At 40.3% G+C, this 19,560-nt stretch overlaps 2 protein-coding genes across 14 annotated transcripts in view; both read left to right on the top strand.

Annotated features, from left to right (window-relative positions):
• Window positions 1-8,367, top strand: part of LOC134287425 (uncharacterized) — a 429,578-nt gene extending 421,211 nt beyond the window's left edge. Inside the window, exon 2 of the mRNA XM_062849233.1 lies at window positions 6,674-8,367. Within this exon, the coding sequence (XP_062705217.1) occupies window positions 7,444-8,049 (606 nt within the window). The 5' untranslated portion in view covers window positions 6,674-7,443 and the 3' untranslated portion in view covers window positions 8,050-8,367. The remainder of the gene's footprint in view (window positions 1-6,673) is intronic.
• The window catches only part of LOC115262131 (CUGBP Elav-like family member 2), a 1,100,715-nt gene that overhangs the window by 894,955 nt on the left and 186,200 nt on the right, over window positions 1-19,560 (top strand). The gene's annotated exons all lie outside the window — the stretch shown is intronic.

Below are 19,560 nucleotides of genomic sequence, written 5' to 3'. Positions count from 1 at the left end.
AGCAGAATTGACATGCTTTAGGTTGTAAAAGTATCAGCGTTTGGAATTCTTCCTGAATTCCTCGCAAGATTTCTTTTTTCGTATTTTTTTCCAGATTTTGTTCTTGGGATGTTCACTTAATTCTTTCCAGAGCGTCTTACTTCTTCTCACCCTTAATTGTTCCTGAGATATTCCTCCTGAAATTCTTCTCGAAAATCCATTTCGATTTTTTTTCTGGTGGAATCAAAAGGAACTCCGTAAGATCTCGATATTAGAGAAATCCCAGGAGGAGTTCTAAGAGAAATCTCAGGAAGAAATTCTGGAAATCCACTCTAGAAAATCTGGGGAACACATCAAAATCCCAAGAGAAATTTCTTGAAGAACCTCTAGGCAACCTCTGAGAGAAATCCCGGTAGACATCCATGGTGAATTTCGGGAGGATTTCTTGTAGACAACATCCAACAGATGTTGTTAGCCTCCAGTAATTAAGGCTACGGATCATCAACCCGGAGACGGCGGATTCGATTCCCGTTCTGGTCGTGGAAATTTTCTCGACTTCCTGGGCATAGTGTATCATTGTACTTGCCTCACAATGTACAAATTCATCCAATGACAGGCAACGAAAACCCTTCAATTAATTACTGTGTAAATTCTCATAGAACATTAAGTTGAAGAGAGGTAGGCCAAGTTTCAGTGGAAACGAAAAGCCATAAAAGAAGAAGAGAAGATCCAACAGAAATCTCGGAAGATAATCCGTATGGAATCCTGAGAGGAGCTCTGGGAGTAACTCCGGGAAAATCTGTGACAGAACTCTTAAGAAATTCCATGAGAAACTTTAAGAAAACCACCATGCTATTGATTATGAGTAACAATTTTAACTTAAAAGACATGTTTTAACGGAATTGTTACAAACATAAATCAAAAACTATCATCTGACCAATCCCGTTGAGTGTAGTTCCATCGTGTAACACAAAGCACAGAGATCACCAAAGAATAAATCATTTGTCCTAGGTTGCACAACCGGACCACACCAACTGACCAACCACCACAGCACCAGCACCAACGACAGCAACCTGCTTCCAACCAACAACAACCCCTTCATCATCCGCGTGCTCGCGCACCGCGCGGAATCAGATTCAGAACATCTGTTGGCATCACTTTTTCATCTTTCCTGTTCCCCGGCTTCCTGTGTTAGGTGCCGCGCGAGAGGGCCCCCCGAGGGTCAGTTTTCTCATCTTTCATTCGCTCGTTTCCCACTATATCTCCAGCCGGCGCTGGGCTGGCAGCGACCGGCCAGGAATCGTAAAAGTGCATCACGGCGGTCGGTGGGTTGTAAAACAACCACTTGAACACATCATTCGTTCGTCCGAGCGGAGCGCCGGCGAGAACCGGAGCACACTACTAACCTTGGAGCATGGCGGGGATGCAGTCAAGTGGGAAAAGGGAAAAAGCATAAATAACTAAATGCTCTCCTCGCAAGACAAACGAGGCGCATGGACCATTGCCGTCGGATGTCGGATATCGCTGAGGAAGAAGAACGTAAATAAATGATTGCACTCCGGGATAGGATTTCCTTTAGGCAAGTGGGGAAAACTATTGAGAAATTTAATTTCAATTATAGATTTTGATCGTGGATTTAAATGCGATTACACGTGTGCTCAAAACTGGTGTATGTATAAGATTTTATAATTTAATTGGTTGTTTACCTATTAACTGATGATAATCTTTCATTTGATTCTGGATTGACAAAAAAAAATCCGGGAATACTCGGGTGAACTTCTAAGCCTAAGCAGCACTTCAATTAGTCCTTCACTATAGGACTGCAGTTATTCAAAAATATATTTTTCTAAAAACAAATGCAAACACTTTCAGGAAGAAGATTGCCTGGGAGGTAGGGAATACAATCCACAGCGGTAGGCACAGATTGGTGAGCTCGTTCCATACTACTACCCGCAAAACCTGTGAAATCCTAGAATTCACTGGGAATTTTGGAGTCAATCTGGGAGTTTTTGATAGAATATCTTCCAAAAAAAATAATTTAAAATCGGCTAACTGGTTTAAAAGATACAATATTCAGAAAAAAATCAGTTTGGATAAAAGTAGAATTTTTAAACCACTCTTGGTAATCCTAATAACGAAATAAAAAAAACCGGTCCTATTTAGGGTCTTGTACCATATGGGTAGGTGTACCTATTTTGGACACTTGCCGCTATAACTAAGTCAATTTCAAACCGATTGATTTGAGTTTTTGTGCAGATTTAGATACTGTACGTGCCTAGCCCTATACAAAATTTCAAATCAATCGGTTTGGAATTGACTTAGTTATAGCGGCAAGTGCCCTAAATAGGTACACCTGCCCAAATGCAGGGCTGTTACAACAGTCGCGGATTTCGCGGTTTTCGCGAAAATCGCGATTTTCGCGGATTTGTCGCGGATTTATGTGTCACGGCGCGGATTTCGCGGATCCTTGAAATTTGGTCGCGGTTTTCGCGGATTTGTCTGATTTAAGTCGCGCATTTCGCGGATGCCTATCTGTATGGCAGTTGTAATTTACTTTAAAACCATTTTAAATTTCTCTTAAACTTATTTCCATCGAAGCTTCTGTCAAACGTTATTTTTTGCAGCTTCAAAGTAGTTTCTGTTTTAAGAAACTTTTTAAAACTACAAAATATATTGAAAGTCGAAAATTTATGCAAATTTTTCCAACAAGTCCAAAGTTTTTTGAATGGAATGACAGCAGATATCACGAATGTTTGCGAAGCAAAGGTCATGCAATTTTGTTGAACCGATCTTATATCTTCGTAAGAAAAAACATACAAAAAGATTAATGGCGTCTCTACAATTTCTCTAGATTCTGATGGTATTTCCCAAATTAGTTGAAATTCTCTGCTGAGATATCGCAACTTTGATTTCAGTTTTTTGTTCTGTACCTACAGGCTTATATACAGGAGTGAGATCTTTCAATTCGGTTCTCTGCTCCACTATGGGTGATCATAACTAAACATTCTAATTTTGAAAAAAAAAAGATTATACCGAAAATTTTGATTTGAATAACAGTAGAAGCTTTTGTCATATTTAATTTTCAAACTACTCGCATAAATTACTCATTTCCGTGTATTTATACACAACTTTATATGAGGGTTATATAATACACAAACATAATAGTTATTTATGCAACGAGTTTCAAAATGATGGATTTTACAGCACGAGCCGTACATTTATCCAACGAGGCTTGCCTAGTAGGCCGTTTCGTTACTGAAACGGCTTGTATAAACATAGAAATTATAGTGTCGAGTTGCAAAAAGTATTTTATGCAATTCAGTATCATAATTTCTATTTTATATAAATTATTTCGGTATCATAATGGCCAACTTTTCCGCACTGGTTCATTATGCAACTGAAATGACTTGCATAATGAAAAATAGTTGCATTAAATGTTGCATGTAACACGTTGCAGCACTCTTCGTATTAATCGTGTTGAAAAAATCAACTTTTTGCAACTCATTAAATAAATTACTAATCATTCCGGGATTCAGCATAAGATATTTGTTTCCGAAACTCTTATTTTTTGATTGATGGAAGAATTTAATCAACAAATTATTTCTAAAACTCACCTTACATTTTTTTTTCACTTCGATAAGCGTACCTAGTAGTTATTAAAATAGGAAAACTCTGATGGTCTGCTTCAAAGGTTATCACATCTTTAAAAACATATTTTCTCCTGTGACTAAAATAGCTCGGCTCATAATCCCTTTTTGTAGAGATATAGTTCTTCTTGTCCAGCATCGTCGTTATTTATATCTGGTTAACCAAGGTTAAAAAACGTTGCCCTTATTCAAACTATGAAGTATTTCCTAAGAATAAGATCACTTGAATACAAAGATTACCGCCTTGCAGTTTACTTGAATCTTCCTCACAAAATGAAACTAATCTAAAAATGAAACTCGTCGATTTTACATATTATTTTTCTTATGACTTGGACTAATGAAACCAAATCATTGTGCTTCCTATTTCTGGAGCCAAGTATGGTTGTTCCTTGGCCCTGATCCATTCGGCGGGATCTGCTTCGATTTCTGCTGCTCTGTAAAATGCAACTGAGCGAATTTATGGTCACTCGAATCACTTCAAACTGAAATATTCTTCCCCCTAAAAGCTGATCCAACCGGCTCGTCATGATAATCCCCAAGAAAATCCAACAACTATTTGGTCTCAACATCTACACCGATCTAATAAATGGACACAGCCCTTGCAGATATCATCTACAAAAGATCGAAGTAATCTTAATTGTCGCTTCTGTGATGAGGAGACAGAAACATCAGAACATATCCTCTGCTATAGTAGTGCACTCACTTATTGCAGGTTCAAGGCTCTTGACAAACCCTTCTTAGGGCTTGCTGTCATATGAGTCTTATACCCCAAGGACGTGGTTGGCTTTAAAAAGCTTATCTCACCAGAATGGGGGAACACACTATAATTCATCAATCAGTTGATCTCGAGTTCAATCGATACTAAGGTATCACAGCAACAAACATGCCACTGAGATACTTCACAGAAAAATAATTTTAAAATCTGGTATCGGGTCCAGAGATAGTTGTTCCTGAAGCTTCGGGAATCTCAATACGTTTTCTGTAATAACACAAACAGAGGTTGACAAAAAATGTGGCCCTAATGAAAAATCGTTGAAAACTTCATAGGATCTACCAAACTATTCTTAAAACATGTCATTATTCAGTACAAAATCTGGTTCAACATGAAATTTGAATATTTATGTTCGTGTCGCGGATTTGTTACTCCAGTCGCGTATTTTATTTCCAAAGTCGCGAATTTCGCGGATGATATTTTGGAAATTTTGTAACAGCCCTGCAAATGGTACAAGCCCCTATTTCAATAAAGTACAAACCCATCAATAATTCCGACATTCGGAGATACATAAAATATATGTATTTTGTTTGGGGTGGAAGCTCAGGTAAAATATTATCTCCTGGGCGCCCATTAAAAACACCACCCCCGGCGAAATGCCAGTGCAGAACCCGTAGCTTCCGGGAAGGTAAGCCCAGCTCCCTGGGTTAGTGGGATGGTATCAGGCCCTGCGAGCCAGCCGTACAAAAGACTAGCACCCGGAAAATCAACAAGAGAAGAATGCGAACCGATACCAATGGCGATGACCACAGCGACGCAAAGGGACTTGCGATTGAAAGTTCAGTAGGTGGAACTGCAGATCTTTCAACTTAATCGGGAGCACCCGCATATTCGCCGATATACTGAAGGACCGCGGGTTCGGAATCGTAGCGCTAGGCAGTGCTGAAAAATTCATTTCGTCAAATCTAAATTTAATCACCTGCAGCTCATTTTAGAAGCTGAACCTGAGAATATGGTATATCAAAAACTTGTGCGGCAAGACCAGTTCTGCAAGAAAGTCACGAAAACATGGCTATTTTGCGAATATTTAAGGTAAATGTCACGGACTACCTTCGAAAAATGCCAAATGATATTCACCGTGAATATCATTTGGCATTTTTCACAGGTAGTCCGTGACATTTACCTTAAATTTTCGAAAATTAGCGGTTTTCCGTGATTTTCTAGCAGAACTGGTTCAGCCGCACAAGTTTTTCATATATCATATTCTCAGGTTTAGCTTCTAAAATGAGCTGTAGGTGGTTGAATTTAGATTTGACGAAATGAATTTTTCAGCACTGGCGGCGCTAGGTGTGTTGGACAGGATCTATGGTGCTAACGTTTAGAGGTAACCATACCATCTACCAGAGTTGCGGCATCACACGTGAGCTGGGAACAGCTTTCATAGTGATGGGCGACATGCAGAGGCGCGTGATCGGTTGGTGGCCGATCGACGAATGAATGTGCAGGTTGAGGATCAAGGTCCGATTCTTCAACATCAGCATAATAAACGTGCACAGTCCTCATTCCGGAAGCACTGATGATGACAAAGACGCATTTCACGCGTAGCTCGAACGCGAGTACCGCTGCCCAAACCACGACGTCAAGATCATCATAGGGGATCTAAACGCTCAGGTAGGCCAGGAGGAGGGATACAGACCGACGATTGGAAAGCCCAGCGCCCACCAGCTGACGAACGAAAATGGCCTACGCCTCATCGATTTCGCCGCCTCCAAGAACATGGCCATTCGTAGCACCTTCTTCCAGCACAGCCTCCCGTATCGTTACACCTGGAGATCACCACAACAAACGGAATCGCAAATCGACCACGTTCTGATTGATGGACGGCACTTCTCCGACATTATCGACGTCAGGACCTATCGTGGCGCTAATATCGACTCTGGTGATAGTTAAACTGCGCCCAAAGCTCTCCGTTATTAACTATGTACAGTACCGGCGGCCGTCCCGGTATGATCTAGAGCGACTGAAGCAACCGGATGTCGCCACCGCATACGCGCAGAATCTCGAGGCAGCGTTGCCGGACGAGGGTGTGCTCGATGTGGCCCCTCTAGAGGACTGCTGGAGTACAGTCAAAGCAGCCATCAACAACGCAGCCGAGAGCACTATCGGGTACGTAGAACGGAGTCGACGAAACGATTGGTTCGACGAGGAGTGCAGAGCGGTTCTGGAGGAGACTAATGAAGCGCGGGCGGTAATGCTGCACCATGGAACCCGAAAGAATGTGAAGCGATACAGGCAGAAGCGGAAGCAGTAGACCCGTCTCTTCCGGGAGAAAAAGCGCCGCCTGGAAGAAGCGGAGTGCGAAGAAATGGAACTGCTGTGCCGTTCACAAGAAACACGTAAGTTCTACCAGAAGCTCAACGCATCCCGCAAAGACTACGTGCCGCAAGCCGAAATCTGTAGGGATAAAGACGGAGCCTCCTCGCGGACAAACGTGAGGTGATCGAAAGGTGGAAGCAGTACTTCGACGAGCACCTGAATGGCGAAGAGAATGTAGGCACGGAGGACCAAGGCAGCGGAGGAAAAGACTATGTTGGTGCAGCAGAGAACGGGAACGAGCCAACTCCCACGCTGAGGGAAGTTAAGGATGCCATCCACCAGCTCAAAAACAACAAAGCAGCTGGTAAGGATGGTATCGCAGCTGAACTCATCAAGATGGGCCCGGAAAAGTTGGCCACCTGTCTGCACCAGTTAGTAGTCAAGATCTGGGAAACCGAACAGCTACCGGAGGAGTGGAAGGAAGGGATAATCTGTCCCATCCACAAGAAAGGCGACAAGTTAATGCGAACTTTCGAGCGATCACCATTTTGAATGCCGCCTACAAAGTGTTATTCCAGATCATCTTCCGTCATCTTTCACCTAAAGTAAATGAGTTCCGTGGAAAGTTACCAAGCCGGTTTCATCGACGGCCGGTCGACAATGGACCAGATCTTCACCGTACGGCAAATCCTCCAGAAATGTCATGAATACTAGGTCCCAACGCACCACCTGTTCATCGGCTTCAAAGCGGCATACGACGGTATCGACCACACAGAGCTATGGAAAATCATGGACGAGAACAGCTTTCCCGGGAAGCTTACCAGACTGATTAGAGCAACGATGGACGGTTTGCAGAACAGCGTAAGGATTTCGGGTGAACTATCCAGCTCATTCGAATCTAGACGGAGACTACGACAAGGTGATGAACTTTCCTGCCTACTATTCAACATCGCCCTGGAAGGTGTTATGCGACGAACCGGGCTCAACAGTCGGGGTACGATCTTCACGAAATCCAGCAAATTTGTCTGTTTTGCGGATGACATGAATATTATTGCTAGAACATTTGGAACGGTGGCAGAACTGTACACCTGCCTGAAACGCGAAGCAGCAAAGGTCGGACTGGTGGTGAATGCGGCTAAGACAAAGTACATGCTGGTAGGTGGGACTGAGCGAGACAGCACAAGCCTTGGCAACAATGTTACGATAGACGGGGATACTTTCGAGGTGGTAGAAGAATTCGTCAACCTTGGTTCCTTGCTAACGGCTGACAATAACGTGAGCCGTAAAATACGAAGGCGCATCATCAGTGGAAGTCGTGCCTACTATGGGCTCCAGAAGAAACTGCGGTCAAAAAATATTCACCCCGCACCAAATGTACCATGTACAAGACGCTAATAAGACCGGTGGTTCTCTACGGACACGAGACATAGACGATGCTCGAGGAGGACCTTCAAGCACTCGGATTTTTCGAGCGACGCGTGCTGATGACGATCTTTGGCGGCGTGCAGGAGAACGGTGTGTGGCGGAGAAGGATGAACCACGAGCTCGCTGCACTCTAAGGTGAACCCAACATCCAGAAAGTGGCTAAAGCTGGACGGATACGGTGGGCAGGGCATGTTGCAAGAATGCCGGACAACAACCCTGCAAAGTTGGTGTTTGCTAACCATCTGGTAGGTACAAGAAGGCGTGGAGTGCAGAGAGCACGATGGGCGGACCAGGTGGCGAGCGTTGGGCGTGATCGACGTTGGGAGAGCTGCTAAGCGGACTACAGACACAGAACCAGTGTCGCGAAGCATCAGCGTACAAGTCACAAAAAAGCTGATAAACACCAAGCTTGTATCACCCTGTCTCTGCGGTTTCTGATTCGCTCGCTATACAGTCGCTAACACCAGAAAAGACAGAATCCCATCATAGTCACCCGGTCACCCTTGTTTTGCTACAATCATCCTGACTTGGATACGGCTCATGTGAGTGTCATGACGCTCTCCGTCGCCTCAAGCAGATGCACGCGCAACATCATGTAAAACTATGCATGTGTATGATCACAAGCACGGTACTACGTCATAAAGCCTATTCGTTTTGCATGGCTCAGTTTAAACGCACACATTGAGCGCACCACACAGTTCGCCCTGGCTACGGCAAACGCTCTCACTTCGCCCGTTATGCATCGTTGCTCAGTGAGATTGATTCTCTCGCAACCCGCCTGAAGCATACTCAGCAACTGCTATCGCTGCAAAGCTGCGAAGGGTGGAACCCACAACATGTTTGTCATTCCAGGCGTGACATACTAGCTGGTTCGTATCACCTTGGGAACGGTGACTCCAGAAAGCGGTTCAAGTGATTGTCTCGTGATGGTCGCGATTATTCGCAAGACTGCACAGAACGAACCAAATGATTTTTCCCTGAATATGGCAATAAACATTGCCGAAACGTAGGGATGAATAAAAACCGTTATCGTTCCAAGGAGTTTGGTGACTGCATAGCCGAGAAATCCAACCTCTAGTGCATCCAGATAGTCGAGCACTCAAACCTCCAGACTTCTAGGGAACTCTACTACGAATTTCACTATAAATTTTCCCAGAAAACTCTGTAAGGAATTCTGGGTTTCTAAAATTCTACCATTAGGTTTTGCTTAGCTTCTGATAAAAAATTCTCTAGGGGATATATCAAAGTGCATTTGAAAGAATCAGAAGCAACTTTTCCAATAATTCTAACGAAATGTTCTAAATAAATGTAATTTTCATCAATGTAAAATTTACAAGTTTACAATGCAAACTGATAGTTTCATGTCTTTTTAAGACCGTGTAATTTTTGATGGATTAATAAATTGGTTTTACCAAAATACCGCATTTCTTTCATACTGACCATATTTAATAATGTTGGTTCAGATAAGTAATTAGAAATCTCTTAATTTTGTCTGCCCTTAGATTACAGCAAATCACTTGAAAACTCTCCCAGGCATGATTACTATCATCATCATCATCATCTATGATTATACACTCCCACTCTAAGCAAAGCACTTCATCCAATTAATCACTCTTTTAGCCATAGCAGGGAACACCCGATTGCTGAATTCGTAGCAAAGCCCAACAAATCTATGTGCGTGGGGCTGCCTGGCATTACTGTTGATGGAAATCTATTCGAACCCACAAATGAAACTAAAATGTGCATCATACGTCATTCTCGGCTCAACCCCATCTATTTGGTTGGACACCCCAGTGTCGGTCGTTTTGTATGTGCACGACGAGTGGGATATAAAAGCCATTTCCCAACCAACAACCATCATTGCAGCAGCAGCAGCATCAGTGGATTATGGTCCAACTCCCCAACATTTGATGCGTTATCCCGGGTTTAAGGGGTTCATCAAATGGACCGAGTGGCTGTGATGCTCTGGGCCGCCCGGCCTAATGCAATTGAATGAATCTCATCAGCATACACACACTGCTACCTAACACTCCCATGTGTGCACACACCAACTACGCACTCGAGAGTCGAGATTGATACCGATGATGAAGATGATGTTTGGAGTAGGACCGGGTTTGGTTGATGCGTTGCGTGCTCTCCATAGGAGGTATTTCGAAAGGCAGTATCATCGTCGAGTGGAGGCATCTTGACTACTGAGCAGAGCACGGCAGGTTGCAGCCGCCGCCGCAGCTGCATCGACAAGTGTTTGCCGATGATGGAATGAATTAACTAAATGTATTTGTTTGTTTGCAGTTTGGGTGCAATGGGATTACCCCTTTACCGCAGACGGCTTCCGGTTCCACTTGCTGCCGGCGGCGCCGCCTCCTCGCCTAGCCGTTAAGAGCTCTGGAAACTGGGATAAGAGGAACTCCTCCGTCTCGTGTCTGATCCTTTAGTTAAACAAAACAAGTTTGCTGCTCGGTTTGTTCCGGCGAGAAACTATTTCTTTTGTCTGGGGCAGCGCGTTGGAGGAACGAGCGAGAAGCACGATTTGCTCGGGAAGAGGGAAACTTTCCGGGATTTAGTTTAGGAAGGACTTTTATCGCATACTTAGCGCAAATTTGTGTTGATCTCATTTGTCCGGGGAACTAGGGAGGGAGGGCGTTAGACGGATGAGTAAATTGATTGATTAGGGAAGCAGTTTGCGTCCGGAGCGGAAGCGAAACACCCGGATGCAACTCTCGGATGCAATCAAGGGCGGAATACTGATTGGAATTGAGATTGTAAATAAATAATTAGTATGCTCGGAGGTAACCGTAGTTGATTATCAAGTTTGAATTGAACAAGCTTATGCGTGGGAAACTTCTGCTGTATGCGATGAAGAACAAAAGCAAATAAGCAGCTTACTTTACTGCTGTTGACCGTATAGTACCAAGCACTTAGGAAATCATGCAGATTTAAATACTGTTTGTAAAATTAGCTTCAAGCATACGTATGAATTGAGCAATCAAGAGCAAAATCAAGATAATCTCTCGCTTTGTCGATGATCACGATGTGCGGAGTATATGGGGTGGTATTTTTTACAGATTCCTTAGCCATGACAATATTTTGGCGGATGTATGCAAACTGTCCATCCACCAGACTTTTCCTCAAAGCTTTCTAACAAACTTATTTTGACATATCTTATGGCATCCTCACCGAGAATTGTAATATATTCCTGAAATTTTTGGTTGATGTCTTATACTACCATGGCGTGTACTCAGTTGATTGTATTCCAAAATGTGTAGCAAATTCCATAAAAAAGCTATCAGAGATGAACCAGCCACGGGCTGAAAGTCTCTTTAATAAAGATAATAAAAAATAAATAAAAAAGCTCATTGTAATGCTTCGGCAGATTGCTGACAAGATGTGTGATAAATTATTTTCAGTGCTGTCATGGTAAAATCAGAGCTAGTCAAGGTTGCTCGATTTCAGTGCCCCTTCACTGGTACATTCCCATGGATGAATTCCTGGAGGAATCTCTTAAGGAACGGCTTGAGCAATTCATGAAGGAACTGCCGGAACAACTTCTGAAAAAAAATCCATGGAACAACTTTTTAAGAAATCGCTGCTGAAATTTCTGAAGTAATTCTAGAAATATTGAAGAAGTATCGCTGAAGATTTTCCAGAAAGAATCCGAAAATAATCTGAAAAAAATCTTAATAAATTCCTGAAAGAATTTCTTAAAAAACAGGAATATTTTATAAATCTATAGATAAATTTTCTGCATAAATCCCAGAAACCTGAGGAAATACTTGGAAACCCCTGGTGGAATACCTAACGAAACCTCTTGAGATATGCTTGGAAAATAAAAGTACTGGAGAAAGATAATAAAAATCCTTAACATTTTTTAAATTAATTCCTGGACGAATAGGACAGATCGGTGTAGTACTAGATTTGTAGTAATGAGCTGAATTTTAGTATGGTGAGAAGGTCAATTCTCCGTTTCTGCAATAAAATGGTACAAAAAGCGTGGGTATTATGTTTCCTTGCCTAATTTGATGCTGTTTGAGCAAAACTTTGGGCAACAGCGTTGTTGTTTTCTCCATTTCTTGCAACATAAACAACATAGTTATCCAAAGTTTTGCTCAAACAGCATCAAATTAGGCAAGGAATCATAATACCCACGCGTTTTGTACCATTTTATTGCAGAAACGGAGAATTGACCTTCTCACCATACTAAAATTCAGCTCATTACTACAAATCTAGTACTACACCGAACGTGCCCCATTAATAGAGAAATTCGTAGAGGTACGCTTGAAGGAAATCCGGGAGGAATTTCTGAGAAAATACATAGAGGAATACTGACTACTACGACTAATACGACTGATAAAATCTCTGCAAGAATGTCTTCCAGCTTTCTATAAGAATCCTTATTAAAATATCCGAAAGTATCGGAAGGAACATTTCTAAAACAATCCTTGGAGGGTTTTCTAAGACTTTCTTAAGAAATTCTTGGAGCAATGTCGGAAAAAAAATTTGTCTTGAAGGAATATCTAAACTGCCGTTCTAAGCATATCTGTACCATGTTGTTTTTCTACGCATACTGTCCCACTGCTCTAACTTAAGTCACAACTTGAAATCAATGTCAGAAAGATGCTTGACGTTATCGTGGAACACTAATTTGTGATGGAAAAATGAAAAAAATATCAAATTAACTTCAAATGGCTCTGTTACTGAGAAAAAACACGGCAAAAATGCAAAACAACATGGGACATATATGCTTAGAAGGGCAGTAAAGGAATGTGAAGAATTCTTGAGAATTTCCCTAATAATTTCTTGTAGAATGTCTAAATCAATCCTTGGAGAAAATTCTTTAGAAAGCTTCTGAGAAATTTTGAAGTAGTTCTGAATTTCTGATGCTCATTTTCTAAAAAAATCCATGGAATATTTTTGAGAATGTTCATGGAAAGTTTTCTAGATGAATGCTTTGAAAAATTTCTGGAGTAATCTCTATGACGAAAATCTGAAAAAATATAGATGAATTTCTGGAACTATCTATGCAAGATTTTTTTTAAAGGAATTCTTGAACAACAACGTTTGTGGAAGCTATTCTGCCGTGTGCAGCATAGTTGTCCCATGTTCTATGGGAATCCCTATTAACATGGGACAACTATGCTGCACACGGCAGTATTCGTGCAAGGTTTTCTTAAGGAGTTCTTGGATAAATTTCTGGAGGACATTCAAAGTCTGAAGAAATCCCTAGGAGGTTTTGTGAAAGATTTTCTTTAAGAACTCCTGGGAGATTTTTTGAGGAACTCGTGAAAGATTTTTTAAATGAATCTTAGGATAGATTTCAGCGAGGGGCCATGAAAGAAAATTGCGAAAAATCTGTGGAAATTTTGTCTAAATAATCCTTGGAGAAATTTATAAAGAAATCTCTGGAGGAAAATCTGGAGATATTTCTGAAGAAATTATTAGTCGAATTTATAATAAAAGCCAAGAGAGATCTTCCAAAAGAATCGCTCGAAAAATGTTCTGACAGAAACTCAGATTTCAAAATAAAAATAACTGTAGCAATTTCTATAGCAGCAAACCCCTCGAAAAGTTTTGGGATAAACCCTTGGAAGATCGTTTGAGAGAAGATAAAAAAAATCCAAATGATTTTTCGGAATAAAATCTAGAAAAGTCCCGAAATAAAATAGGATACATCCCTGAAGGATTTTCTAAAGACATCCCTGGAGGAATTTCTGCAAAAACTCATACAAAACTTTCTTACACAACTCTGTGAAACTTCTGGAACAATCCCTAGTGGAATTTCTGGAGAAATTGGAAGCTGCTGTGGGAATTTCTGGTAAAATTCTTGGAAGAATTTCCAAAGTAACTTTAGTAGATACACATTTTTGAAAAAACTTCTGAAACATTTTCTGAAAAACTCTGTAATATTTTTTGAAGGCATCGCTGAAAATTTTCTAAAGGACTTGGGAGAAATTTCTGAATAAATGTCTAAAGAAATTTGTGAAGGAAACTGTGAACGAATTTTTAATATTATGATATTTGAATCTTCCTTTGAAAAAAATATAGAAATTTCAGAAGTGCATCAAGCAAGAAGCTTTGAAAGAATTCTTTGTGGAATTTGTAGAATTGGAGGATTTTTTTTAAGAATCCGTTAGGGAATTTTTGGCAGAATACTTAAATATTAAAAAAAAAATATTTAGAACAAAAATTTAAAAGAATTCCTGAAGAAATTTTCAGTAGATTTTCTAAAGGAATCTCCAATAGATTCTCCAAACGAATGCTTAGATAAATCTCTGAAGTAATCCTTTGGCGAATTTCTCAAACAATCTCTGAAATGAGTTGTGCAAAATTATGGAGGAATTGGTGAAGCAACTCATGCCACATTTCGTAAAGCAATTCTTAAAAGGATTCTAGGATAAATAAATCCTCGGAGACATTTTGAAAGGTATCCCTGAATGAACTTCTTTTTTTTTTTTTTTTGATTTGTTGGGACATATGCAAATCACGTTATTTTGTATGTTCATTGCTCAAAATACTGTCGTTCGAATCAACCACACATATTTTTGGAGACAAAAAATTTGGATCGAACAAGCTTTGTATGTTTTGGTACATTTTAGTATACAGTATCATAAAAATGTTGCTTCGATTTTATGTAAAATGCGGTTTTATAGGCATTTTGTGAATTGAAATGCCCACTAAATAGATCGGGGTAAACGTGTAGTTGGTCATATGTGAGTTTTACGAATTTTATAAAGATGGCTTAAGGCCCCTTAGCGTGTCAGCTCAAATTTTGCTCTTCTTATTTGATTCTTATTCCAAACAATCATCAAGCACGATAGTAGTTGTGTAGCCTTTCTATACCAATTCCATAAACAAACAAACAAAAATAGCACCTCTTTGTCTCGGTACCTCCAATGTAAACATTTCGAGAATATGAATCATTTGAAAGCAACTCAAGCAGTAAACTACTCTACTTCAATGAATAACAAGGAAACATATCCAAATGTCACGAAAAATGTTAGATTTTTTGTGTAACAAGCTAGAAATGATCGAATTATTTTGGTACGCTATCTCACTGTTTATGTTTGCTGCAACAGCAATGCTGGCGGACCGCTTGGTGAAGATTTCATAAATTATAATGCTTTGCTTATTTCACTAACAATTGTGGTAAAAAAAAGTTAAAAAATAATCACCCCACAAATTATTTTTGATTTTATGACGCATAACCAATGTGTTTGACTGGATTTTTTAATTGATTTCGATCAATTTCATTGATGCTTTGGCCAGCAGGATCGACATCACTGCGTGCAATGATCGATGATTGTGCGCGCCAAAAGACATCACCGCGCTGCCACCGTCGTCGTTGGTACTGCGGTGGGTGGTAAACACCGCCAACCACATTTTAGTGCGGTCGAAACAAATCGTTAAAAATTTCTACTTTCGAGCAGTGTTGCGAAACTCATGCTCACGAGTAAAAAATACTCACTCACCTTACTCATTTGCGAGTAATGCTCACGCTGTGAGTTACTCGCGTATGAGTATACTCACGCGTGAGTAATGACGTCATACTCTCGCGTGGGTATTACTCACAAGTGAGTAATACTCACGCGAGAGTATGACGTCACTACTCACGCGTGAGTTACTCATTTTACTCACGGTGAGTTTAGTGAGTAAGTTATTTTTGTTGGTTTGAAATGATGTTTTCGTTTGTTCTGTACTGCAATGGTGATTATTTATATACAAGGCACAGTTTTCGAGGAAAGGTGGATCTGCTCTAGAGCTTTGGCACCATAGGCTAAAAACTCTTATTGTTTACCTACGCATGCAAAGTAATATCATCAATTAGGAAATCTCTATATTTCACTACACTTTGTCAATGGTATAACTTTTTTCGCATACGTCGGGTCACTTTACGGTATTTAATAAAGATGTTTGGCATATATTTACCTACCTTCAAATTAAAAATGGTAGGGTCAATTACAGCATCTCCTAGGTCCAAACATTTAAAACTTTTCTTTTCTGCATACATTTGATCGTTTTTTCCCATGTGGCTAGTTTCTATTACTGTGCAAAAATATAGGGCATATATTGGACAAATAGTGGTTTCGCTTCAAAATTACTTGAGTAGGCAAGTAAGGAAAAAAAGTTTTACACTGGTAACGCCTCCCTTGTAAATCTAAAAGAGCTGTAGTTTTTTCTGCGCGGAAAAATAGTCCGTTCTATTTTTCCGTAAGGAAAAGTAACGTTTTTCCTCATACTAAACACTTGATCAGTTTGTAAGTTAAAGTTTACAAAAAAATAGTAAATTTACTTGAGTACTCAACTTTCGAACATGAAACTTACACACTATTTAAACGCATCCAGCAAGGCAAAAACCAGCTAAACGAATAGTTGATTTTTAAGCAATTTTTTGCTAGAATCCGGTACAACTTTGTGCCCTATCAGCACAAATTGCTGGATGTTTCATAAAAAAGTGCTTAGACTTGATAGAATTGAAACAAAACTTTATTGGAACTTATGGGAGACAAAAGGGACAAATTGCCAGGGCCCGTAGCATAGTGGCTACACGTTCACTGCATAAGTGGATGGTCATGGGTTCGATCCCAGCCCGGCACTTGCAATTTTTCGTCAGTTGCTCTTCCCCCCGAGAGCAGCTGGCACCTGACCCTCTTCAGAGCATATGCTCCAACGGACCCAGACACCTGGATATCGGCTAACGGCAACTCATAATGGACCCCCAATCGGACTGGAAAAGGAACAAGAGCCACACATCAACATCCTCGTGCTCATCATTCTACCATGATAGTGTAGAAAGTGAAAGCATCGCAACGGAATCCAGTTCGATCTAGAAGAATTATAATAGAATATATTTAGGAGCTGTACAAAGTGTAAATACAGCTTCCAATTGGAATCGCTCACGCAGTGCCCTGGTGGACAAAAGAGCTGTAAATTAGGTAAAGTGATTGAAGAATGAAAAAAAAGGAACAAATTCTGAAGGAATCCCATGAGCTTTTTCAAGTCTTAGTTATTTTTTCATATAAAGTTGGACCACTTTAATTATATGAGCCTCGGACCTAAAAAGAAAAAAAAAAACTGCCGAGCAAATTACTACCAGTAACATGGCCAGTAATCACACCCAAGTAACCAATAAGCAGCTAAAATGGCTTTAGTTCAGCACTATATGTGCCTTTGCAGCAGGTCTGCTGCTATCGAACTGTCAAATCCAAGGTCAAATCGGCTACCAATCGAGCACACCACACGATTCCATAAAATTACTTTTCAATAATTGCTATCTCTGCCAACCCCCTGAAGAAAGCGTTAGTTCTTGAAGCCGGCTCGAACGGGTTCGTTTACGAAATTTCAGCCTGCCTTTCAATCTGCTACGTGCGGAAGCGAACTTTGTCGTACGAATTATCGTGCATTTGAGAAACGATCGTTTACACATTTGTTCAATGCGTTTAGTGTTCTTTATTAAATTTTCAAGACGCACAAGCATGCAAATACATTTCGTCCATTTAAAACAACGCTGAACTCAATTATATGCGAATGTCACGCCTGCACTAACAGAAAAAAATCACTGTTTTCAGCTTAATGCAACCGCCCATTCAAATCAGCACCACGTCCTGCACCAAATTTTTGGCTTCACGCCAGTTATATGTGGATGACAGCCATTTCAGGGGATTGATCGCTGTCTACAAGAGGTTTGAGTTCAAACAAAAGCCCTCACGTTGAGCTGTTGGGCTCAAAGGGGACCTCTTCAGGATCGCCCTTAACGGAGCGCTGAGAACTACCAGTAAGATACAATTCACTAGAATAAAAAAAAACAATAGAATTATCGACAAGCAACCTTGTCTACTGATTCAATACATTCGCCCCAATAAAACATACCATTTTAATGTTTGATAGGAATCCAAGCCTTTAGATAAATTTTAGATTACCGTATGAATATGAGTAAAGCATACTCGTGAGTGAGTATCTGCACGTCAATACTCACGAGTGAGTGTGAGTTGTACAGCGCTTACTCAAATGTGAGTAATACTCACGGTGAGTTTAAGGTGTACTGCTCATACTCACTCGTGAGTTTGACTAGTTGTGTGAGTACTCGCTCTTTTCGCAACACTGCTTTCGAGTGAACTAATGCTTAGAAATCGTGATGTGAATGCCGAATATCTCGCGTGAAATTAATTATTTTATAGAATAAGTGTCGATTTTTTACAAATATGTATTGGTGCAATGTTGTGTTAACCCTCTAATACCCAAATTTTTGATTTTGATCTAAATATCAGTTTTCGTCATCTAAAATCGATTTAAACATGTTTTAGAAGAAGATTCCTTTTAATTCTCGATTTCGTGAATTTCAGTTTTTGATTTTTCAAATTTTTATTTTTGAACATCCCCACACTTTGATATTTTTCCTGGAAGCCAATTTGGGGAACGGATTTTTTGAGATGAAAACATTTTGAGATTTTGTGATTATTGTTGAAATATTATTATTTTAAATTTTTTTCACAGAGAATTTTATTTTCCGTGTAATTTTAAGGAAAATAATTTTAGGGTGTATTCGATTCTCTTAAACTATTAAACAAGGATAGAATGATTTGGGAAAAATTTAAAATATGTTAATTGTAGCGATTCAATACAAAATAAACAATGACTTCTAAAAGGTGACTAAAACATCAATTTTTCGATGATTTTCAAAAAATGTAAATACGCTTTATAATACACCAAAAACCATTTTGAGATATACAAAACAGCCCTAAATATCAGCTAAAAATATAAAAATTTTGATTTTTCACAAAACAAAAATTACAAAAATGATCAAACTCTACCCCGTCTAAAGGCGGGATTGGGTATTAGAGGGTTAAGTTGATTTCGGTCAATGATTTTGAAGAAGCCATTTTGCGATGACACGCTAAGGGGCCTGTTGCGGCCAGGACGTCTTGCCTACGTTGTGGTTTGTGGTTGGAGGAGACGACGACGGATTAACACACGACTTTTATCTATACGGTAATGATTTATTTACCACTGAGGGGCAGCATGCCCGCTCAGTGGCGATCGAGGTAAATGTACTGGGGAATAAATTCATACACAACTGATTTCTGTGCGAGTCGAGTGCGCCTTTTATAGGTGCACGGAATAATGGGATAAAATAAAATAATGCAAAGCTGCGCTGCTCATCTGGCTCTACGATGCCTAATTCGCAGCGACAATTAAATTAGGCTGCGCTAAACGCACGGCGCAGACGGGATGAAATGAATAGCACCCGGTCGGTGCGATCCACACAGCCAGCCACAGCCACGCTTTCGGTGCATGATCCAACAGGGCCTTAAGGGGAAGCTTACCGGGCGGGCCGGTAAAACCCGACTTCGGCGCACGTTTCGATTTTTTAAAAATTAACGAAAAGAGATATCGAAATATAAAACAAATCACGCTGTAGCTGAGATGTTGGGCTTCATTTTCATAAAAAAATATTTGATTTTACTCAAAATTTGAAAAAGTTGGACT

This window comes from Aedes albopictus, chromosome 2 (genome assembly GCF_035046485.1).
Source record: "Aedes albopictus strain Foshan chromosome 2, AalbF5, whole genome shotgun sequence".
NCBI lineage: Eukaryota > Metazoa > Arthropoda > Insecta > Diptera > Culicidae > Aedes > Aedes albopictus.
The sequence above is the reverse complement of the archived record's forward strand: the minus strand, read 5'-3'. Positions and strand labels throughout refer to the sequence as shown.